We start from the raw sequence: 19,925 nt of genomic DNA on the forward strand, positions 1-19,925 counted from the left end.
GGTATTTTTGGAAGTCAGATCGCACTCGGCTTGGCACATGTGAAAACTCCAGCAACGGTGCTTTTCCCTGACACATCCCAGTTCCCCCCAGTACCACCACCATTAGATATGTGTACCTCTTAAATTAGACAGCACTACTGCTGCCCCTACCTTTGGTATATTAGCTAATGTATATATTATGTATAGCGTATATTAAGTGTATTTTAGTTTATGTGTTTAATATAACAATGTGATCTCTGTTCAGACTTTGGAGGAATCCTGTTGTGAAAGATGACCATATTTTAAGGGACCAGAGACTAAATTTCTCATCAACCTAATCTGATCCAACACTTCATGTTTGTTGGTATGATTTGTTCATTTGTTCATTTTCATATTTGAATTTCCTAATCTGTTAATTGACGTGAGGTGGTATCTTGTTTACAATTATTTGGAGAACACATTACCTCGTTTAAACAACCACATTATCAAACATCCAGTTGATCTAGTCATGCAGGAGTCAGAGGTTTAGGGAAGAATGCCCAGGTGTCCAATCTCAGTAGGACACACTAGACCAGGGCTATTCAACTGGCGGCCCGCGGGCCAGAACCGGCCCTTTAACCGGCCCTTCAATTGGAGCCGAGCATTTATGATCTTTTGGCCAATGGGAGCCGATCTTTTATGATCTTTCAGGCCAATTGGAGCCGATGGTTCAGTATCTTTTGTGCCAAAGGGAGCCACTTCAATTATCTTTCCCTGTGGGTCATTGCTGAGACGACAGTGTCCACAGCCATTCGTCATGGAAACATAGTTAATCGAATGCACTGCTCTGTGACGAAGCTTGATACCTATTTGAGACTAAAAGTTTGATTTTTAGCACTATTTATTTATTTTTTATTTTTTATTTAGGCGGATTGGCTGTTGGATGGTCAGATTTAGCACACAAATGAAGGGAGTTACTAATAACCTGAGTGTGGCACGTTAGGGCATTCTTCCGTACACCCATCCTGGACATCTCGTTGTGTTCTCCTGGAACTGTACTTATTTATTCCTGTACCGAGTGAAGAGTAGACCAGATCTCACTCACCTCTGCATGGCAGGGCTTCCCCAGCTACCCAGCTGTATTTGCTTAGTCATGCTCCCATTGACTATTTACATGTTTTATTAAGAAGCAGAAATGCATTATTTGTTTTGAAATGTATCGTTTCACTTAATGAGATGACAGCTTGTGCACTGTAATACAAGGACATATGGTTACTAAATTTCTGTTGGCTGCCTTGAGTTAGTAAATTGTAATAAAAGTTAAAACTGCTACACTAAAAACATTTTAGTTGGTTTAAATAATCTGAAAATAAGCACTCAAACTCTGTTAATGAAAAGTCACTGTGTAAATGGGGGAAAATCCTACCCAGAGTTTGGACATCATCAGATGTGGATTAACCCCTAATATGTATGAATGCTCTTTCTGTGTTTTGAGGTTTTATGCAGAGGTGGACATTCCAAGTTCAGAGAGTAAAAGTCCTCACCAAGATTTTGCTCAGGATACCTGGACTGTGTTGATTAGTGTTAATTTTACCTGCCACTAATTAGAAAATCCAGCAAGCTTGAATAAAACCCTGGGAAGGAGTTTTACTTTCTGAACCTTGAACGTCCACCTCTGGTTTTATGTGAGTTGAATAATGGATGTTGGCTGTGTTCACATTTGTCCTTTGAATGAATAAAAGCCCGAGAGATTAACAGTGTGTTCCTTGTCACTGTGTATGTTGTTACTGATGACACAGGGTCTCATTGGGTCCAGCATTCAGTGTTTACACGTCTCTCCTGTACCTGTCCACACACCTCATCCCGTGTTTAGACGTCTATCCTGCACCTGTCCCCACAACTCATCCTGTTTACATGTCTCTCCTGCACCTGTCCCCACAACTCATCCTGTTTAGACGTCTCTCCTGTACCTGTCCCCACAACTCATCCTGTTTACATGTCTCTCCTGCACCTGTCCCCACAACTCATCCTGTTTAGACGTCTCTCCTGCACCTGTCCACACACACCACCCTGTGTTTATATGTCTCTTCTGTACCTGTCCCCACACCTCACCCTGTGTTTATATGTCTCTTCTGTACCTGTCCCCACACCTCACCCTGTGTTTATATGTCTCTTCTGTACCTGTCCCCACACCTCACCCTGTGTTTATATGTCTCTTCTGTACCTGTCCCCACACCTCACCCTGTGTTTAGACGTCTCTTCTGTACCTGTCCCCACACCTCACCCTGTGTTTAGACGTCTCTTCTGTACCTGTCCCCACACCTCACCCTGTGTTTATATGTCTCTTCTGTACCTGTCCCCACACCTCACCCTGTGTTTATATGTCTCTTCTGTACCTGTCCCCACACCTCACCCTGTGTTTATATGTCTCTTCTGTACCTGTCCCCACACCTCACCCTGTGTTTATATGTGTCTTCTGCACCTGTCCCCACAACTCATCCCGTGTTTAGACGTCTTTCTGTACCTGTCCACACACCTCACCCTGTGTTTATATGTCTCTTCTGCACCTGTCCCCACACCTCACCTTGTGTTTAGACGTCTCTCCTGCACCAGTCCACACACCTTATCCCGTGTTTACGTAAGTAACCCGATACCAGTCCTGAGCCACTTCATGCAATACCAGCAGTTGTGCTGTGTTGATCACGTGACCACACATCCCTGAATGTGAGACTCAAGACAGTTGGAAGGTCTTTTCATTCATTCTTTCTCTACAATATTCGTAGTTTTTACCTTTACCTTCTGTCATTAGTGCACATTTAATATTTATATTATTAAAGCATGATCGTGTTTTCAGTGATTGTACCTCTAGATGGCGCTGCAGCAATACGGCAATTAGATTCTGTCTCTCAATCTCCAATTTGCGTTTCAGAAACGGATAAACATTTAATTCCCTCATTCATACGGTGACTAATTTGATTTTGGAGAAGATTGTATTAGTGAATATGATGGTGATAAGCATGTCCCCAGAAGCACATAAGCTCATTCAAAAACCATTCTAAATGTGTAGAGGTTGAGTCAAAGGAAGAGATTTATTGGTAACACGGACTTCGCGATTTATTGTAATTCAACAACTGCAGCAACACTGTTACCGATTTGTTAAAAAATACACTATTTCTATTTTGATTGATTCGATCAACAACAGGTGGTTCAGACGGATCAATAATAACGATTTTTCGCTTGCCTGAATCAAAAGTAATAAATCATTTTACCAAAAGCATGAAGACATGGGCTTGTAGCTGCCCCTGTTTAGTGTGTAATGTCAAATTGTCGAGCTCTGCATGGTGTTGTGCCAAACCCCCCGACTTCACAGCATCGTACAACCAGGCGGAGTTGGAACCGTGTGAACCACTAAACTCTTGTGTGAGGCGGTAGCTGATCGCTGTCGTGCGGGTGGAGGCTGTCAGGGGTGTGCGACTACCCCACCCACCCGCGGGCTGCTGGAATGACCCGTCAGCTCGAGGGATCGCAACTTTTCACGTTCCACCCGTTTGCGTTGCGACTGCTGCATGCGGTTTGGACCCGAGCCGCACCGAGCCTGGTGTGACAGCGTGCTGCTGCGCGATATTGACGAAGAGTGAGAGAACTCGCTAAAGAAAAGTAGACAGATCTATTCGGAGCAGCCTTTAAGCGGTGAGTGACCAAATTCCTACATGAAAGTAAGTGTATTTTAGACATTTGGGTGTAAGGCGAGGGTGTGCGTGTGGAGAACAACCTCAGGGAGCATCCGAACTTGCAGGGGGTATAAAGACGTAATGGAGAAGTTGCGTTCAGAAGGGATGATTCTCCCCTGCACAAACGCAACACATGTGACCGCAAACTGGCGGAAACGTGCAGTACCTGCAAAAAACCCTCAATGGTAATTTAAGTACGAGAAAAATACTTTAGCAAGATCCTTAACGGCATGTCTTCCTGCCCTTTGTACTTGATTTCCTAAGCTGTCCCCCCCCCCCCCAAACGTGTTATTTACAGAAATGGAAAAATCAACTCACTGTCATTCTAATTGACCATCTCCGTTAAATAAGTTTGTGTAGGCTATTTGTTTGCTTGCTTTAACACCTTCTGTTTTAACCCTCATCCTGCTTGGTCGGGTTGTGTCTTCTATTGTTTTAATATGGCACGGTGAGCAGGATGTCATGTCTTCACGGTGCGTGTGCGGTTAGGTCTGTGAGGGATGGGCGAAAACACCTCAGAGACCAGACAACTGACAGCGCAACGGACGAAGCGCTGAATTACGCCTGACACGGACGAAACGGACGCTGTTCTTTGACAGCGCGTCCGTGATCTAGTTCTTCACCTGTTGGCGTAGATGCTGGAGTCGCTGGTTCTTTGGGGAGTCTCCAAAGACCCGCTTGACTGGGCGGGAAATATGCGAGTAACCTAATGACTTTAAAGTGCATCATGCTTCAGAATAAAGTGGCTTCCATTTTGAATGCGAGAATAACAATTATCGCAGCGGCACGTCTCGGCGCAAAACAGGTGAAAAGCAATTAAATGGGGTCCAACAGAACCAGAAGTCAACAGAAGGAATTGTATTTAAAGCACGGGAACATAATTGACTCCGTATCAATCTCCCGTTCCTTAAATACTCTATCCTTACACCGTAGGCCCTCTTCCTCGATTACAGTGAATGCCTGAAATTCGTGTGTTAGTCTCAGTAATCAAGAATTCATGATCATCCATGTAAAGGATTGTGTAACGCAGGAACATACGTAAACAGCGTATGTGGATGTGTGGGGACCGCTGTCACTGCAACACGGTCTCTTCATTAGTCTGTTTTATGTTTTCAAATTTGTTGCATCTAAAACGCACCTTCCTTCTTATACTTTTGAATTGTATTATAACAGCATATGGCAACGGAGACAGGAAGGCACAACTTGGGCATGATTGCTATCCAAAGGCACTTTGGATTTATATATAATTAGTCTGTGCATCACACAGATTCACACGTTATAATCTCTCTCTCTCTCTCTCTCTCTCTCTCTCTCTCTCTCTCTCTCTCTCTCTCATACACACACACACACAGAACACAACACATCCTCTGAGATTTTAAGGACATGGGGATTTATGTTTGACCAAAATTCCCAGAAATTTCTTTGGGCTGAACCAAACACATTTTGCTTTTTGAGGTGCTTCCAAGCTATATGGCGAAGGTAGTGTTGCCTGTCCTAAGAAATCAGACACAAATTAGATTTTAAAAATCCTTCTTTAACACCTTCAGTGCTTGGTGCACACAGTGCTAGGCTGCTGGGAGTCTAGGAGCCAGGGGTTGTATACAGAATGGAGGCTTGTGTGGTGTTGCCGCACTAGAGGCAGGCAGGTGCGTAAGCATGGAACTGCCAATGGTGTAAGTGCTGTTTATGCTGTGTCTTTGGTGAATGTGAGACAGAGTTTCCACTATGACCATGGATGGGTGGGTTCTGTGTGTGTGTGTGTGTGTGTGTGTGTGTGTGTGTGTGTGTGTGTGTGTGTGTGTGCGGTGCGGTGCTAAAGCTTGCTGTTGTGTCTGGAATCCAGGACTGAGAATGTGTCAGAGGTAAAACATGGGGAAATATATGATTACTCTACCAGTGGTACTTATCCATGTGAGGGTGTGTATAAAGGCCGTCCTGAGCCTCTGAGGACCTTAAGTGTGTAACTCTGGACAGTATGGGGTGTTTGGGTGAGATCTGCTTTCAGCTCTGCTTCCTTCTAATACTTTAAAAGTCAAACCCTATAATACTTTAATACTGCCATGTTTTGGTTTGTACTCATTTAAAAATATGTAGCCTGTAAAGTCACGCAGGTATTGAGGTTTAAACCAAACAGCCATATGAATTTTAGGCGAACTGAAGTTTGTGCTGCCTGTATGATGTCAGGATGCTGTTGTGGAATAAACGTTTGCAGTGTAAAGTCCCAGTGGACACCTGGGTGGACAGTGCTGCCTCAACACACTACGCTGTGGCTACATGACCGACTCTGGAGATCTGGAGCCCGTGAGGGTTTCTGCCTCTGCCGGTCTGGTTTGTAACAGGTTGTCTCTTCAGTTTGCTTGTCTGTGAAGTCTTCATCTCTCACTGCAGTTGGTATGTTGCTTTAACTACTGTGTGGTCGCTGACCTCAGAAGAAATGAATACTTGGTGAGATAGGGCATGAGGTCTTCTGTACCTCTCTCTGCCCTACATAGACCAGCCACACACGGCTCTGTGTGCTGCTTTCAGGAGCTGTGTTGGGACCTCTGCTTGATGACAGAAATGTAATTGGCAAAGCCAAGATTTTTCGCCTTTGTGTACATGTTAATATGTGTTTATGCCCAAACATAATTTGGCACAGGTTTGTGTTGTGGCATGGATTGACTCCGTGTAGCAGGAATATTAATCAACCATGTTTGTATTCTCAGTCTATGGTGGTCGTAGCCTATTTATGGTTAGTGACACTAACATGGGCAGAAAGACATTAGTACATCAGTATCTTAGCAACAGGAGCCCTCGCTGTGTTTCTCATGTCCTGCCATGACGTTCTTGTTCTGTGTGTGTATATGGATGAATGTATTTATTCAGGTGTTTTGTCTGTGCATGAGTGAGAGAAAGAGAGTCAAAAGTTAATTTCACATTTTTATGAATAAAAAAAAAAACATTTGTATATTTCACTTTAGGTAGTCAGATAGCCTCTGCAAGTATTGAAAAAATAATTTGTAATTTTCTTTTTCTTATCTTGGTGGTTTTGTCATCATTTTATTCATATGAGTAAAATTGTTCAAATTTAAAGTTAAAATTGTGTTGAGATGCATGCAATTTGAATAGCTCCTTCTATCAATTATGTATTTGTTTTACATTATTTTGTCATTTCTACCACCTGTCAACTAGTGTATGACACAATTTGATGCAGTGCTGCAATAATTAATACAAACTATAACACTAAACTACTGCAGAGGCCATAAAGTGCCATTAACAGAGACCAGCACTGGATAATGCTAGCAGGGTGATGACGGCTGGCCTCAACACCCTCCCTCTGGGGATAGGTGTTGTGTTATTAAGCATGTCCCGGCTGTGTGCTGTACTGTAATGTGCTGCCATGATGTGTTGTGTCTGCAGGGTGTGGGAGAGGAGGGACTCCAGCCTGCATGGCGTATACGATGGGCTCGGGGCAGGACGCGGGCCCTGCCTTTGGCCCCCAACACTGCATCACCAAGGTGGAGCTCTCGGTGTGCTGCATGAACCTGCTGGACCGCGACGTGGCCTCCAAGTCCGATCCCTTCTGCGTGCTCTTCCAGGAGGTGGATGGCAGCTGGGTGGAGGTGTGGCAAGTCCCCGCCCCTTGCAGTCTGGTGGGGAGGGGCTTGGGGGAAGTGGGTGTGGCATGCAGGTTGGAAGAGTGAAGTGTGGATTGATGGGGAGGGGGGGGGGGGAAGGACAGAAGGAGGAGCAGCCGAGCTTTAGGAGGGGGGGAAGAGAATGAGTACAAGGTCTGACGGGAGGGGAGGGGATGGAAGGAGGAGAGGAGAAGGGAATGGAGGGGAGGGAAGGGAGGAGAGGGGAGAGAATGGAGGGGAGGGAAGGGAGGGGAGGGGAGGGGAGAGAATGGAGGGGAGGGAAGGGAAGGGAGGAGAGGAGAAGGGAATGGAGGGGAGGGAAGGGAGGAGAGGGGAGAGAATGGAGGGGAGGGAATGAGACTGGAAGGGAGGAGAGGAGAGGGGAATGGAGGGGAGGGGAGGGAGGAGAGGGGAGAGAATGGAGGGGAGGGAAGGGAAGGGAGGAGAGGAGAAGGGAATGGAGGGGAGGGAAGGGAAGGGAGGAGAGGAGAAGGGAATGGAGGGGAGGGGAGAGAATGGAGGGGAGGGAAGGGAGGGGAGGGGAGAGAATGGAGGGGAGGGAAGGGAGGGGAGGGGAGAGAATGGAGGGGAGGGAATGAGACTGGAAGGGAGGAGAGGAGAGGGGAATGGAGGGGAGGGGAGGGGAGAGCTAGTGCCATGCAGAAGGAGGTCTAGCATGCACTTTGTCCTCACTCAGTCAGAATGCTTTGTGTGAACAAAAACCCTAGAAAAGTGGAGTGAATTGTGTGTTTGTGTGTGTGAATGTGTGTGTGTGTGTATGTGTGTGTGTGTGTGTGTGTGTCCGTGCTCTGAGTTCTGTGATATCTCTGGGCATCCGCTGATGGTCAATAGTGCAAACCTGAACATGAAATCAGTGTTTCTCGGTGCTCTGTAACCATGGCAACAACATGGGAAACAAAATACTCCTGCTTTTAAAACAAGATACATGGTGAGATGCATCTCGGGGAGGGGGGTGTTGTAAGTGTGTGTGTGTGTGTGTGTGTGTGTGTGTGTTGGTGAACGGTGGGTTATAATGAAATTGTCCTGAAAGGAGGACAGTAATAGATGTCTATAGAAAACTTTGGTTTGGCCAAAGAAAAAGTGGATTTATGGTGTGTAATACTTCAAATTGACAAAGTGTGGTGTGTGTGCATGTATGAGTGTGGGGGGATGAGTATTCGTACACAGTGTGGGGTGTGTGCGCACACAGTGTGTTTCATGCACACGCACAGTTTGAACCTTCATAAAGGACTTTACCACCTTGATCTCGTGATTAACACTCTTCGCTCATGGTTGCCTGATTATCCTGTGCAAAATCCTGCCCTCTGGAGTACTCGGAGATGGCCGCCGCGTGCGTGTCTGAGCATGTTTAGACTCTAACACCGGCACCTCCCAGAAAAGGTCACGCGCCACAGACAGAGTTCACAGACAGAGTGTAGCCGGGAGAGCCCTGATGCCCGAGTGCACCCCTGCTTGAACTGACCTGTGGGGTGCTGGACACAGTCGCCTGTCAGATACAGCGGCTGCAGAGAGCAAAAAAACAACTAAACTATAAAGAAGTAAATGAGAAATAAATAAAAATGTCCTGTTTGACGACATTTGTGTGCTGTGAGTAGATATATAGCCGTTTCTGTAAGTGTGTGGGTGCGTGTGTGTGTGTGTGTGTGTGTGCATGTGAACAGATACATAGCTCTCTTTGTATACATGGGTGTAATCAGTCTGAGCCAGCAGAGATTGTGCTTTCTAAAACACTGGTGAAGCTGCTAATCTGTACAGCCACTGAACAGCCGTGTACACTGAGCAACAACCGTGTACACTGACCCGTGATCAGTGAATCCGTAGCTATGATGAGAGAATGGTGCTGACACCATCAAACCGTTTTGTCTCTCTCTCACTCTGACTCTTCTTTCACTTCTTCTTTCTTTCTCACTCTCACACACACACAGAAGGGTGGCAGGTCTACCTCAGATCTGTGGACTTTGTCTAACAGCAGAACATCTCAACCCATATGTTAAGTGATATCCAGGGCCCTGCTTGGCTACAGATACATCTGCATGTTTGTGTGTGTAAACACATTCTGCGTATTTTCATATTGATTTTGATTACTTCACCAACAGGAATGTGTGTCGTGTTTTTCCTGCTGGCAAACAGTGAATCAATGGATTGCAGTTGATCTGCTACTCTTCAGACTCATTCACTCCTTCTCTGTGCTTCCTCTCATCCTCCTCTTCCTCCATTTCTCTCTCTCTCACTCTTTCACTTTCTTTCACTCTCTTTCTATGTATGCCCTACATCTCTGATGTCCCAGAATGCCACCCTGTTACTTCAGTCACATCCTCCCATTTTAACTTCACAGTAAGCTATATTTGGCATGTCTGTTCCTTTTCTCTGGAAACGCGCTATTCTGCTCCACGCAGACGTGACAACACGCAGCCCAGAGGAGGCGCCGGTCGATACAGCCCAGCCTTCCCTGAACGAAACCCTCACGTGCACACGTCATCCCATGTGCGGACATCGTCTCACGTGCGGACATCGTCTCACGTGCGCGCGTCGCCTGCTCTTCTTCAGGGGGGCAACATGACTAACTCCTCTCCTCTCGCCCCCGCCGTGCTGCAGCTCGGTCGAACAGAGACGGCGGTGAACAACCTGAATCCGGTGTTCGGGGTGAAGTTCCAGGTGGACTACCACTTTGAGGAGGTGCAGAAGCTCAAGTTTGCCGTGTTCGACGAAGACAAGTGCAGCAGCCAGCTCTATGAGCACGACTTCCTGGGAGAGTTCATCTGCACGCTGGGTGTGGTATGCCATCTCCTCCTCGCTTCCAGTGAACAAGCCCAAACCCATCGATGTAGGAGGCCTAAATCTATCCACTCCAGACACTCACCAGTACCAGATCAATATTTCATGGATGCAGCTCCCAAAGCAACATTAGCTAATGAGCTTAAATCGACCCTGCTTTTCCTTCTTTTAGTCCCGACTACCTTAGGTAATCTCTCCCTTAGCTGTAGTCTACACAGCTAACATCTGTGTGTATGCTTCAGTATGGTTTAGTCTGGCTTTTCTTTCACCACACAGATTGTGTCCAATAAGAAGCTTCATAGACCTCTCATCTTGGCCAATGGCAAACCAGCGGGGAAGGGAGCCGTCACCGTAAGACCGCAGAACCTGACTCTGATCAGTGTTTTACCAGCATTTGAGTATATTTGGTGTATCAACTGGCCTCACTTTAGGGTTGTGTTTGTTCAAGATAACGGCCCAAGAGCTCTCGGACAACAGAATCATCACCCTGTCCATGTGTGGGAGGAAGTTGGATAAAAAGGTGGGCAGAAGCGTTTCATTTCATTCTTGTGGTCAGATCTTCAGGTAGATCTCAGCTTCCTGAGGCTCAACCAGACTGAAAGAATCATTCTTGTATTCAATTCAGGATTTCTTTGGTAAATCAGACCCTTACTTGGAGTTCCACAAACAAGGGGAGGACGGAAAATGGATGCTGGTCCACAGAACAGAGGTAGCGGGCGTCCTGCTAACACTCATCCTGCTAACGCTAGTCCTGTAGGCTACTGGACAGTGTACGCTACCATAGCATAACTAGCATATGTGCCTCATAGTTTTCAGTGGATGACTTGGTGGCAGCAATTGCTTATGATTGCTTTCTGTAATCATTAGATAATGGCCACAGCTGTGTTTATTGTGTGGAGGGTTTTAGAGAAATTATTGGGTGACGAGATTTTTTCAAGCTTCCAGTGTATCCAACTGTGTGTGGCAGGTGATAAAGAACACGCTGGATCCAGTATGGAAACCTTTCACCGTACCACTCATCTCTCTGTGTAACGGCGACGTGGACAGAAACATCAAGGTGGGTGGAGCTAGCATCTGGGCACCGTTTACTCTGTGCACATGTGTGTCCGTACATCTGAGCCAGGGCCATGACCGAGTGTGTGTTTCCTCAGGTGCTGTGCTACGACTACGACAATGACGGAGGTCACGACTTCATCGGAGAGTTTCAGACCACGGTCACTAAAATGAGTGAAGCGCAGAGCTCTGTGGAGGTGAGCTGGGAGCCTGACCCTTCCTGACCCTGCCTGACCATGTCTGCTCCGGACTAACCCTGCCCAACTGGGGCCTCACTGGTATCTCTGTGCCTCATTTTGGGTCTGAAGCCAGAGGATCTCTCTACTAACCTGTTTTCCGCATTCTGGAGTCATTTGTTCTGTAACGCACAGGTGCACAAAAGGATCTTAATTTCGCATGGATTTTTGGCACTTGTCCTCCTGCGTACTGTGTGAATACCGTCTGCACTTCATTATCTGACAGAGTGAAGCTGAGAGACTCACAGGCAGTTCTAGGTAGAGAGCATCACTGAAAGTGGGAGAGTTAGAAAGGAGTAAAGGAAGGAATTAGAGAGAGAGAGAAAGAGAGAGAAACGGTGAGCGAGAGAGAGAGAGAGAATGTAACGGCTTCTTTTGAGATCCAAATGGTTCTTGTTTAACCAAATCGATCTTGTTTATTTAACTGTTGCTTTTTGTTTTTCTGGACACAGTGTGTGTACTAGCAGAAAGCAGCAGAGGGCGGAGCCTGCTACCTTAGCTCCCGCCCCCCTTTTTTTTGCAGGCTTCAGCCTAGTCCCCTTTACAGCCATTACAGCCTGTTGAGTTCATGTTGTTTCTGAAATGGATCCAGTCTGCTGTGTCATTTCTACTCCCCTCCTCCCGGTCCAGTAATCCGGCACCGCTGTGCCGCCATAGCTCAGTCAGAGCTCCCCAGACATCGGCAGAGCCTGGAGGCAGTTGTTCCTGAACACACACGGGACCCGTATGCATCAGAGGCTCCCGGCACACAAGCCTTCTGACACACTTGGCCCATAGACAGAGTTTAACGTGAAGTCTCCAGAAGTGAGTCTGACTGGAAGCTGCAGGTTCTGGTCTGCCCTTCCGCACAGGGAGCGAGGGGCCAATCGGCTGCGCCGCTGCCCACTCCAGCCAGTTGTGTGGGCGGGACTAAGCGCGATCACCCTCTCTCCTGCTGCAGGTGGAGTTTGAATGCATTAATCCCAAAAAGCAGAAGAAGAAAAAGAACTACAAAAACTCTGGTGTCATCATTCTAAAGTCATGCAAGGTAATTAAATGCATAGCCCCGCCCCCTGTACCGCCCCAGTCTGCCCCTGACCCCACCCACCAATCCACCAATTAGTCACCTGTTAGAATTCACCAAAACAGAGTACAAAGCTTTGATAATGTATGTGCTCATTAAGACATTTTTTCCATGCATTCTCTTCATTTAATTCATTTTTATTATAATTTGTTATTGTATTAGTATTTTTATGCTGACAATAACTGTGTCTCTTCTAGGCAGAGATTAACATAATGGCTCTAAATCCCACATTAAACAGCACATATTAATATCAGCACGAAACACCTGTCACTTCGGTCGGCCAGGACCGTAATTGCCTCTGCGGGGTGGGTGGGGGTGGGGGGTGTCTTCTCAATTATTTTCAGTTGGCATGAGTTTAGTTTGCATCAGATGCACACACACGGAGACGCACACCTTCAGGGGTCTATATGAATCAGGGTGTCCGTGTTTGGTGCAGTCCTGCGAAGGAATTGATGCTTTACTAGGAAGCGTGGGACTGATAAAACGTGTGTTTTGTCTCATGCTCTTCAGATAACAAGGGATTACTCATTTCTGGACTACATCCTGGGAGGCTGTCAACTAATGTTTACTGTGAGTATGGTTGTGTTTCATGTCCTGGATTACATTTCACCCACAATTCCTTGTGCACCATGGCCCTATGTGTGCAGTATACAGTCCTTTAATTAACTCTGCACTTTCTCTTGAATGCAAAGTGCATATGGTAAAAAGCCTTCTATGACGACGTGTATAATATAGATACTGCTGTATTCACTGTTGGATGTCTGATGATGGATGTTAGAAATGGCAGCTACACACACTGACATCACTGTAGTATTATGATGTCATTTAATATCGTTTTCATGAAGAGGATGTTTACCTCACACAGAGCTGGAACGTTCTGTTCCAGGTCTCAGAATCGTGTGTGTGTGTGTGTGTGTGTGTGTGTGTGTGTGTGTGTGTGTGTGTGTGTGTGTGTGTGTGTGCGTGCGCCCTCGAGCGCATTGCGAGTGTGTACTGAAGGCCTGTGCCTCTCGGGCTTTTGTGTGTGTACAGTGTCTGAGTGAGGAGCCTCTGTTCATCATCTTTTATGTAACTCACCAAGAGGAAATGACACCAAAAGTGAGTGAAAGGCATGGGTTGCTATAGCGACAGGGTTCCGTGCAGGAGGGCCATGAGAGAGGAGGGGAAGGATGGCGAGATGGGGCCACAGGAAACACTTTCAGGGTGTTTGTCCCACCTAGTCTCATAATCCATGTGGACCCCAGCAGACCCCTGGGCTGTCCAGCCTGTTTGGCTACCGTTCCAGACCCGGAGGCACTTCTGTGTACCAGATTTGATTTGGGAAGGAAACCGGAAAAATGTGTGGAGGTTCAGAGTTTGTGTGATTGTGCCATGGGAAAGGTTGTCAGAAAGGGAGTAATGTGTAAGGTTAGACTAACAGGCTCTGTCCCGTAGCCCCTCCCGCCTGCTGGGTGTAGTTCTCTCTGTGAAGAAGTCAGGAAGAGATAATCACATGTTGGGAACTCAGTTCTGAAACCCCCTCCCCTCAGCCCGTTAATCTGTTCTGTTCTGTTCTGCACACGAGAGAGAGAGAGAGAGAGAGAGAGAGAGAGAGAGAGAGAGAGAGAGAGAGAGAGAGAGAGAGAGAGTGAGTGAGAGGGAGACAGACAGTGAGAGCGTGAGAGAGAGAGAGAGAGAGAGAGAGAGAGAGAGAGAGAGAGAGTGAGTGAGTGCAAGAGAGACAAGGAGGTGTGAGAGAACGGGAGGGAGGGAGAGAGAAAGAGTAGAGGGAGAGAGAGAGAGAGGAGGCAGTGAGACGAGGAGTGAGAGAACAAGCGGGAGAGAGAAAGAAAAAATGTGATGGAGAAGAAGAGTGAGAGAGATGTAGAGGAGAAAGATCCGAGCCGTGAGCACGGGGTGGGGGGACACTCTGATCTTTTTCTAGGCCTGTGCATGCACTCAGCTCTCTGCAGGATAAAACAGATCACCACCATGTCTGCCATGTGCTAGTGATCTGAGGTCTGCCTCCTGCTACAGACAAACTCTGCCTGGTTCAACGGCAGAATGCACAGGGCACTAAGCAAGACGTCAGGGGGTCGAGGGTCAACTGGAGGAGAGCAGACTAAGGAGGATGGGGGGGCAAAAGGGTCCCAGATTGGTAGACAGCCATTTGATTTTTTAATAGGGAGAGTGGACACTTTTAATAGTTGAGTGGACACTTAGGACACTGTTTTATTAAGAATCAGAATCAGACACATATAGAAGTTCTCTTTTGTAACACATTTGCTTCTGTGCCAAATCCAGGCAGTTCTTCCTTAGGGAGAATTATTTCACAGATAAAAACAGTCATCAAATATCAGAAACTCTTGATTCTGCCTGCATCTAGAGAAGCTTCCTGTTTGGGTAGTACAGCTGGACAATGTTGAAATATTTAGTTGCTGATACCAGGACACAGAATGGTCCGAGGTACTGGTTTTCTTCCTCAGAAATTCTATTCTAGTGATTGCTTTCACAACATAAAGACCTCAGGTCAAGAGTTCACAAAAAGGAACTCACAAGTGCCGCTTGGTGATTGGTTTGAACCTAAAAACAAATGCATAAGAAATTGTGTGATATACTTTGACTTTTCTCAAAACTGAGATAATGAGCAATGGGTGTGTGTGCAAGTGAGTGTGCGAGTGTGCGAGGCCTCAGTCTGCTGTGAGAGGTTTGCCACACGCAGTAGCACCCTCATTCTGTCATTACTTATTTTCTTCTCTCTCCTCTTCTCCTCTTCTCCTGCCTCCTATACTCCTCTCTCTACTGTTCATCCGTCAGTTCAGCATAGAAAGTAGTTAGGCAGTGAGGGCCAGGGCTGCTTGGGGCAGCAGAGAGCTCCCCCTGTGGGATGGTTGGGGCAGCAGAGAGCTCCCCCTGTGGGATGGTTAGAGGCTGCTTGGCGGGAGGGTGGATGTGTGGCAGTCTGGTTGCCCATGGCAGCCCAGGTAGAGCTGTCAGCCTCTGGCTTGTAAGTCTCACGAACACTAAGGTGACGCCTGCAGCTACAAGTGCTGTGTGTGTGTGTGTGTGTGTGTGTGTGTGTGTGTGTGTGTGTGTGTGTGTGTGTGTGTGTGTGTGTGTGTGTGTGTGTGTGTGTGTGTGTGTGTGTGTGTGTGTGTGTGTGTGTGTGTGTAAAACCCGGGCACCTCTGACTGCTGGTGGAGTGGTGAAGCGCTAGCTAATGTGCTGTGAGTGGACTACTTTTGCACAACACTCCCAGACTAATAGTCTGCACTCTGTTCCCACTTCACTCCTCCAATTTGGGTAATGGTAAGGAAGATAGAATTCTTAGATCATCCTTCTTCTGAGATGCGTTTACAATTTCTTTTTTCGTGTGTGTGTAACCACCAGGTTGGCATTGACTTCACAGCGTCCAACGGCAACCCCCGGGAGCCATCCTCCCTGCACTACATCAACCCCCTGGGCAGTAACGAGTATCTGAGCGCCATCTGGGCCGTGGGCCAGATCATCCAGGACTATGACTCGTACGTTCCCGTGCTGCTCACAGCTAACACACTGCACTTCCTGAGGCTCGGGCCTGCTTCAAGAACATGATTGTTTCCGTAGTGACACTGGTATCATAAGGGTAGGAGGGTTGAGTGTTTGTTTACACTCTCTGTCCACAGAGACAAAATGTTTCCCGCCCTTGGATTTGGAGCCCAGCTCCCACCTGATTGGAAGGTAAGAAGATCGTCGCTGGGGGTGGAGGGGTGTGTCTTTAGCATTGGGTTGGGCGGTAACTTTTTCATATTGTCATACCGTCTTCAGATTATACTGCGGTATATGGGGGGGGGGGGTGAAGTGTCCTGTTTACATTCTTGCTTTTTCTGCGTATATATACCCCATGTTCTTAATGCCCTATTGTGTGTGTGTGTGTATATACCCCATGTTCTTAATGCCCTATTGTGTGTGTATATATACCCCGTGTTCTTAATGCCCTGTTGTGTGTGTGTGTGTGTGTATATACCCCATGTTCTTAATGCCCTATTGTGTGTGTGTGTATGTTAAGGATGTATATCTTCACCACTAAGGTAGATTCGATACACATCTCGATGCACTGTCACCGAAACGATATAACTGCGATACTCTGAAACCCCTTGTCGATACGATGTGATACAAATCACTCCTGTTCACGATATGATGCGATTCAAAATGATTTGATAACGATATGACTTATTATATGAGGATTCGGTTTGATAAGTGATCATTCTATACAGTTAATTGAGGTTTGAGGATGTATTGGCCTAACCCATCAGTTTTCTTAACTCAATAGCACAATTCTACTTTACTCTCTAACAATTTAAGGGATGTATGCATCTGGGGTGGGTTTCCCGAAACGTTCGTAGCACTAAGTACTTCGTAACCTCGTATGAAACGTATGAGGTTAAGAAGTACTTAGCGCTAAGAACGTTTCGGGAATAAGGATTAGAATAAGGATTAGATACTGGAAAACAAAACACCCGATTTAACCATGGTATTTGCCAATGCAAAAAGGCTAGAGTTGATACACCGTAAATTCGCCCGCAAATTAAACCCGATGCACGTTGAATCTACCGGTGCAGCCGAATCGCAGACATGTGTACCGATTCACCGATGTCTGTGTTCACATGTTCATGTATGTCCTGTGTGTGTCCTCTACTTTTACCTGGCCTGTGTTCACATGTTCATGTATGTCCTGTGTGTGTGTCCTCTACTTTTACCTGGTCTGTGTTCACATGTTCATGTATGTCCTGTGTGTGTCCTCTACTTTTACCTGGTCTGTGTTCACATGTTCATGTATGTCCTGTGTGTGTGTCCTCTACTTTTACCTGGTCTGTGTTCACATGTTCATGTATGTCCTGTGTGTGTCCTCTACTTTTACCTGGTCTGTGTTCACATGTTCTTGTATGTCCTGTGTGTGTGTCCTCTACTTTTACCTGGTCTGTGTTCACATGTTCAAGTATGTCCTGTGTGTGTGTCCTCTACTTTTACCTGGTCTGTGTTCACATGTTCAAGTATGTCCTGTGTGTGTGTCCTCTACTTTTACCTGGTCTGTGTTCACATGTTCTTGTATGTCCTGTGTGTGTCCTCTACTTTTACCTGGTCTGTGTTCTTGTTCATGTATGTCCTGTGTGTGTCCTCTACTTTGACCTGGTCTGTGTTCACATGTTCATGTATGTCCTGTGTGTGTCCTCTACTTTTACCTGGTCTGTGTTCACATGTTCTTGTATGTCCTGTGTGTGTCATCTACTTTTACCTGGTCTGTGTTCTTGTTCATGTATGTCCTGTATGTGTGTCCTCTACTTTGACCTGGTCTGTGTTCACATGTTCATGTATGTCCTGTGTGTGTCCTCTACTTTTACCTGGTCTGTTGTATTATGTTTCCTCTGCTTCCATTCACATGCTCTTCGTTTATATTTCTTTATTGCTGTTGTGCATCTTTATTTAATTGTTCTAGTTCTTAATTTTGTTTAATGTTGTACTTAGTTCTTCTCTCTTTTTTTGGATTTTGCCGTGTTCCTTGTTTCTGTTCATAATGCCACGTCGTTCCCGTAAATCCATTCCATGTATGTTGTCTGTATGTTGAACATTTTACCCCAGCCCGGGCCCCAAATGTATTTCTGTTAATTCTGTTAATGTTTAAACCTCGCCTCTCTACGCCTCCTTCACTCTCCGAATCCCCTGTGTTACATAGACAAACTTTGAGCATTTAAATACTCCATCCGATGAAGATCTGAAATGGAGCCTATTTAAATAACATGTCAGCGCTATGGATTTGTGGAGTAATGACAGACTGCAGTCCACTTACTTGTGAAAGTTTAATTAACATGAAAGTATTAATGAAAGTAAGTTTCTATAAATGTTAGCTACCTAGTTAGATAGCATTTTAGTCCACTTATTTTTTTATTAATATTACTTTCATTAACCTCCAAAGCTAGCTAGCTCCAGCATGCCAACAAGCTAAAACATGACTTGGTCCATGCTGCAAACTCCACTAGTTTGATTTTCATACAGTTCAGCAACAAGCACTTCCGGTGTGTTCTACCTACCTACCTACCCTTCCCATCAGATTCACCGTTTGCAAATTTGGTAAAAGGCCACTGTACTTAATATACTGTCACCATTTTACAATACCATATTTAAGTACCATGGTATACCGAAATACCATCATACCCAAAACCCAAATTCTGTATACAATCAGTATACAATCAGAGTGTGTGTGTGTGTGTGTGTGTGTGTGTGTGTGTGTGTGTGTGTGTGTGTGAGAGAGAGAGAGAGAGTGAGAGGAGGAAATGTGTGTTGATGTGCCAGGAGAGAGTGAATGAAGATGATCAGAGTGTAGCAGAAAAATCGGGTGCAGACAGAAATGTCAGGAATGGAGAGTTGAAGAAAATGTACAAGACATGCATATCCCAGCGATTATGCTACTGTTGTTCCATCTGCGTTGCCATGACACTGAACTGATGAAAAGGACAAGTGAGGGAGGGAGGGAAGGGGAGGACTGGATGGAGAGAGGGAGGGAAGGATAGTGAATGGACAGGAATGCGTGATGTCCTTTAAACACAACACTTGTACATCACACAAAAAGCCCCCCTACCCCCCGCTGGGTTGGCCGAGAAAGCAGGATTAGAAGTGAAAGAAGACTGTGACCTCCCAGAGTGGGACTCTTGGAGCGGGAGCAGGTCTGTGAGAGCAGGTCTGCGAGCGGGAGCAGGTCTGTGAGAACAGGTCTGTGAGAGCAGGGTCACCAGAGAGCGTGCTGCCCCCCGCTGGGGCCTCTCTGCTTTTAACAATAGCCATTAAACAGCAGACTGTGCACTTTAAGACATTAACCGTGTGTGTTTATTACTTAGCAACCAGTACTAAAGGAATTATGTTAAAACACATAAAATGTGATACAAAAAATGTCAGAATCATGAATCATTTCTGATAAATATAGTGGAGTTCACTCTCCTTTGATGAGCAAAGACACATACAGAGATTTATGATAAAGCTACATATCCCCATGCCATGGAAACCCATGGACAGGACATAAATAGGGACGTGCTGGTTGGCCCATACTGTCCTCTTCCTTCAAGGGTTTGTTGTTTCCTGTTTGACCTTTCAGAACTCTTCACATGGTTTTGTCATGTCATTGATTGGATTTGTTGTCTGATATTCCAGGTGTCACATGAGTTTGCCATCAATTTTGACCCCACCAATCCGTTCTGCGCAGGTGAGAATCTCATATACATCTTCTAGTCTCAGACACAGACGTCCTGTTTTTCATACCTTAGAATCAAGTGTTGGCAAACTGAAGTCTACAGGTAGACCTGATGAGTATTGACTTTGCTGTTTGCGTGTGTGTGTATGTATGTGCGTGTGTGTGTAGGTGTGGAGGGTATCGTCCAGGCCTACTCTACCTGTTTGCCCCACATCCGCTTCTACGGCCCCACTAATTTTGCCCCCATCATCAGCCACGTGGCCCGATTCG

General features: G+C 46.1%; 2 protein-coding genes across 4 annotated transcripts in view; both read left to right on the forward strand.

Annotated features, from left to right (window-relative positions):
- The window catches only part of nlrc5 (NLR family, CARD domain containing 5), a 28,255-nt gene extending 26,537 nt beyond the window's left edge, over window positions 1-1,718 (forward strand). For all 3 annotated transcript variants that reach the window (XM_076993643.1, XM_076993645.1, XM_076993644.1), the window contains one exon: window positions 245-1,718. In XM_076993643.1, coding sequence (XP_076849758.1) covers window positions 245-317 — 73 coding nt within the window. In that variant the 3' untranslated portion in view covers window positions 318-1,718. The remainder of the gene's footprint in view (window positions 1-244) is intronic.
- Window positions 1,719-3,281: 1,563 nt separating this feature from the next.
- cpne2 (copine II) overlaps window positions 3,282-19,925 on the forward strand; it is a 25,137-nt gene continuing 8,493 nt past the window's right edge. Inside the window, exons 1-14 of the mRNA XM_076993635.1 lie at window positions 3,282-3,648; window positions 7,089-7,291; window positions 9,923-10,102; window positions 10,379-10,453; window positions 10,551-10,622; window positions 10,728-10,811; window positions 11,070-11,159; window positions 11,254-11,352; window positions 12,332-12,418; window positions 12,965-13,024; window positions 15,824-15,957; window positions 16,099-16,153; window positions 19,616-19,667; window positions 19,824-19,925. The exon at window positions 19,824-19,925 is cut by the window's right edge and continues 32 nt beyond it. Coding sequence (XP_076849750.1) covers window positions 7,118-7,291; window positions 9,923-10,102; window positions 10,379-10,453; window positions 10,551-10,622; window positions 10,728-10,811; window positions 11,070-11,159; window positions 11,254-11,352; window positions 12,332-12,418; window positions 12,965-13,024; window positions 15,824-15,957; window positions 16,099-16,153; window positions 19,616-19,667; window positions 19,824-19,925 — 1,264 coding nt within the window. The 5' untranslated portion in view covers window positions 3,282-3,648; window positions 7,089-7,117. The remainder of the gene's footprint in view (window positions 3,649-7,088; window positions 7,292-9,922; window positions 10,103-10,378; window positions 10,454-10,550; window positions 10,623-10,727; window positions 10,812-11,069; window positions 11,160-11,253; window positions 11,353-12,331; window positions 12,419-12,964; window positions 13,025-15,823; window positions 15,958-16,098; window positions 16,154-19,615; window positions 19,668-19,823) is intronic.

The sequence above is a fragment of the Brachyhypopomus gauderio genome, unplaced genomic scaffold (genome assembly GCF_052324685.1).
Source record: "Brachyhypopomus gauderio isolate BG-103 unplaced genomic scaffold, BGAUD_0.2 sc118, whole genome shotgun sequence".
Taxonomy (NCBI): Eukaryota; Metazoa; Chordata; class Actinopteri; order Gymnotiformes; family Hypopomidae; genus Brachyhypopomus; species Brachyhypopomus gauderio.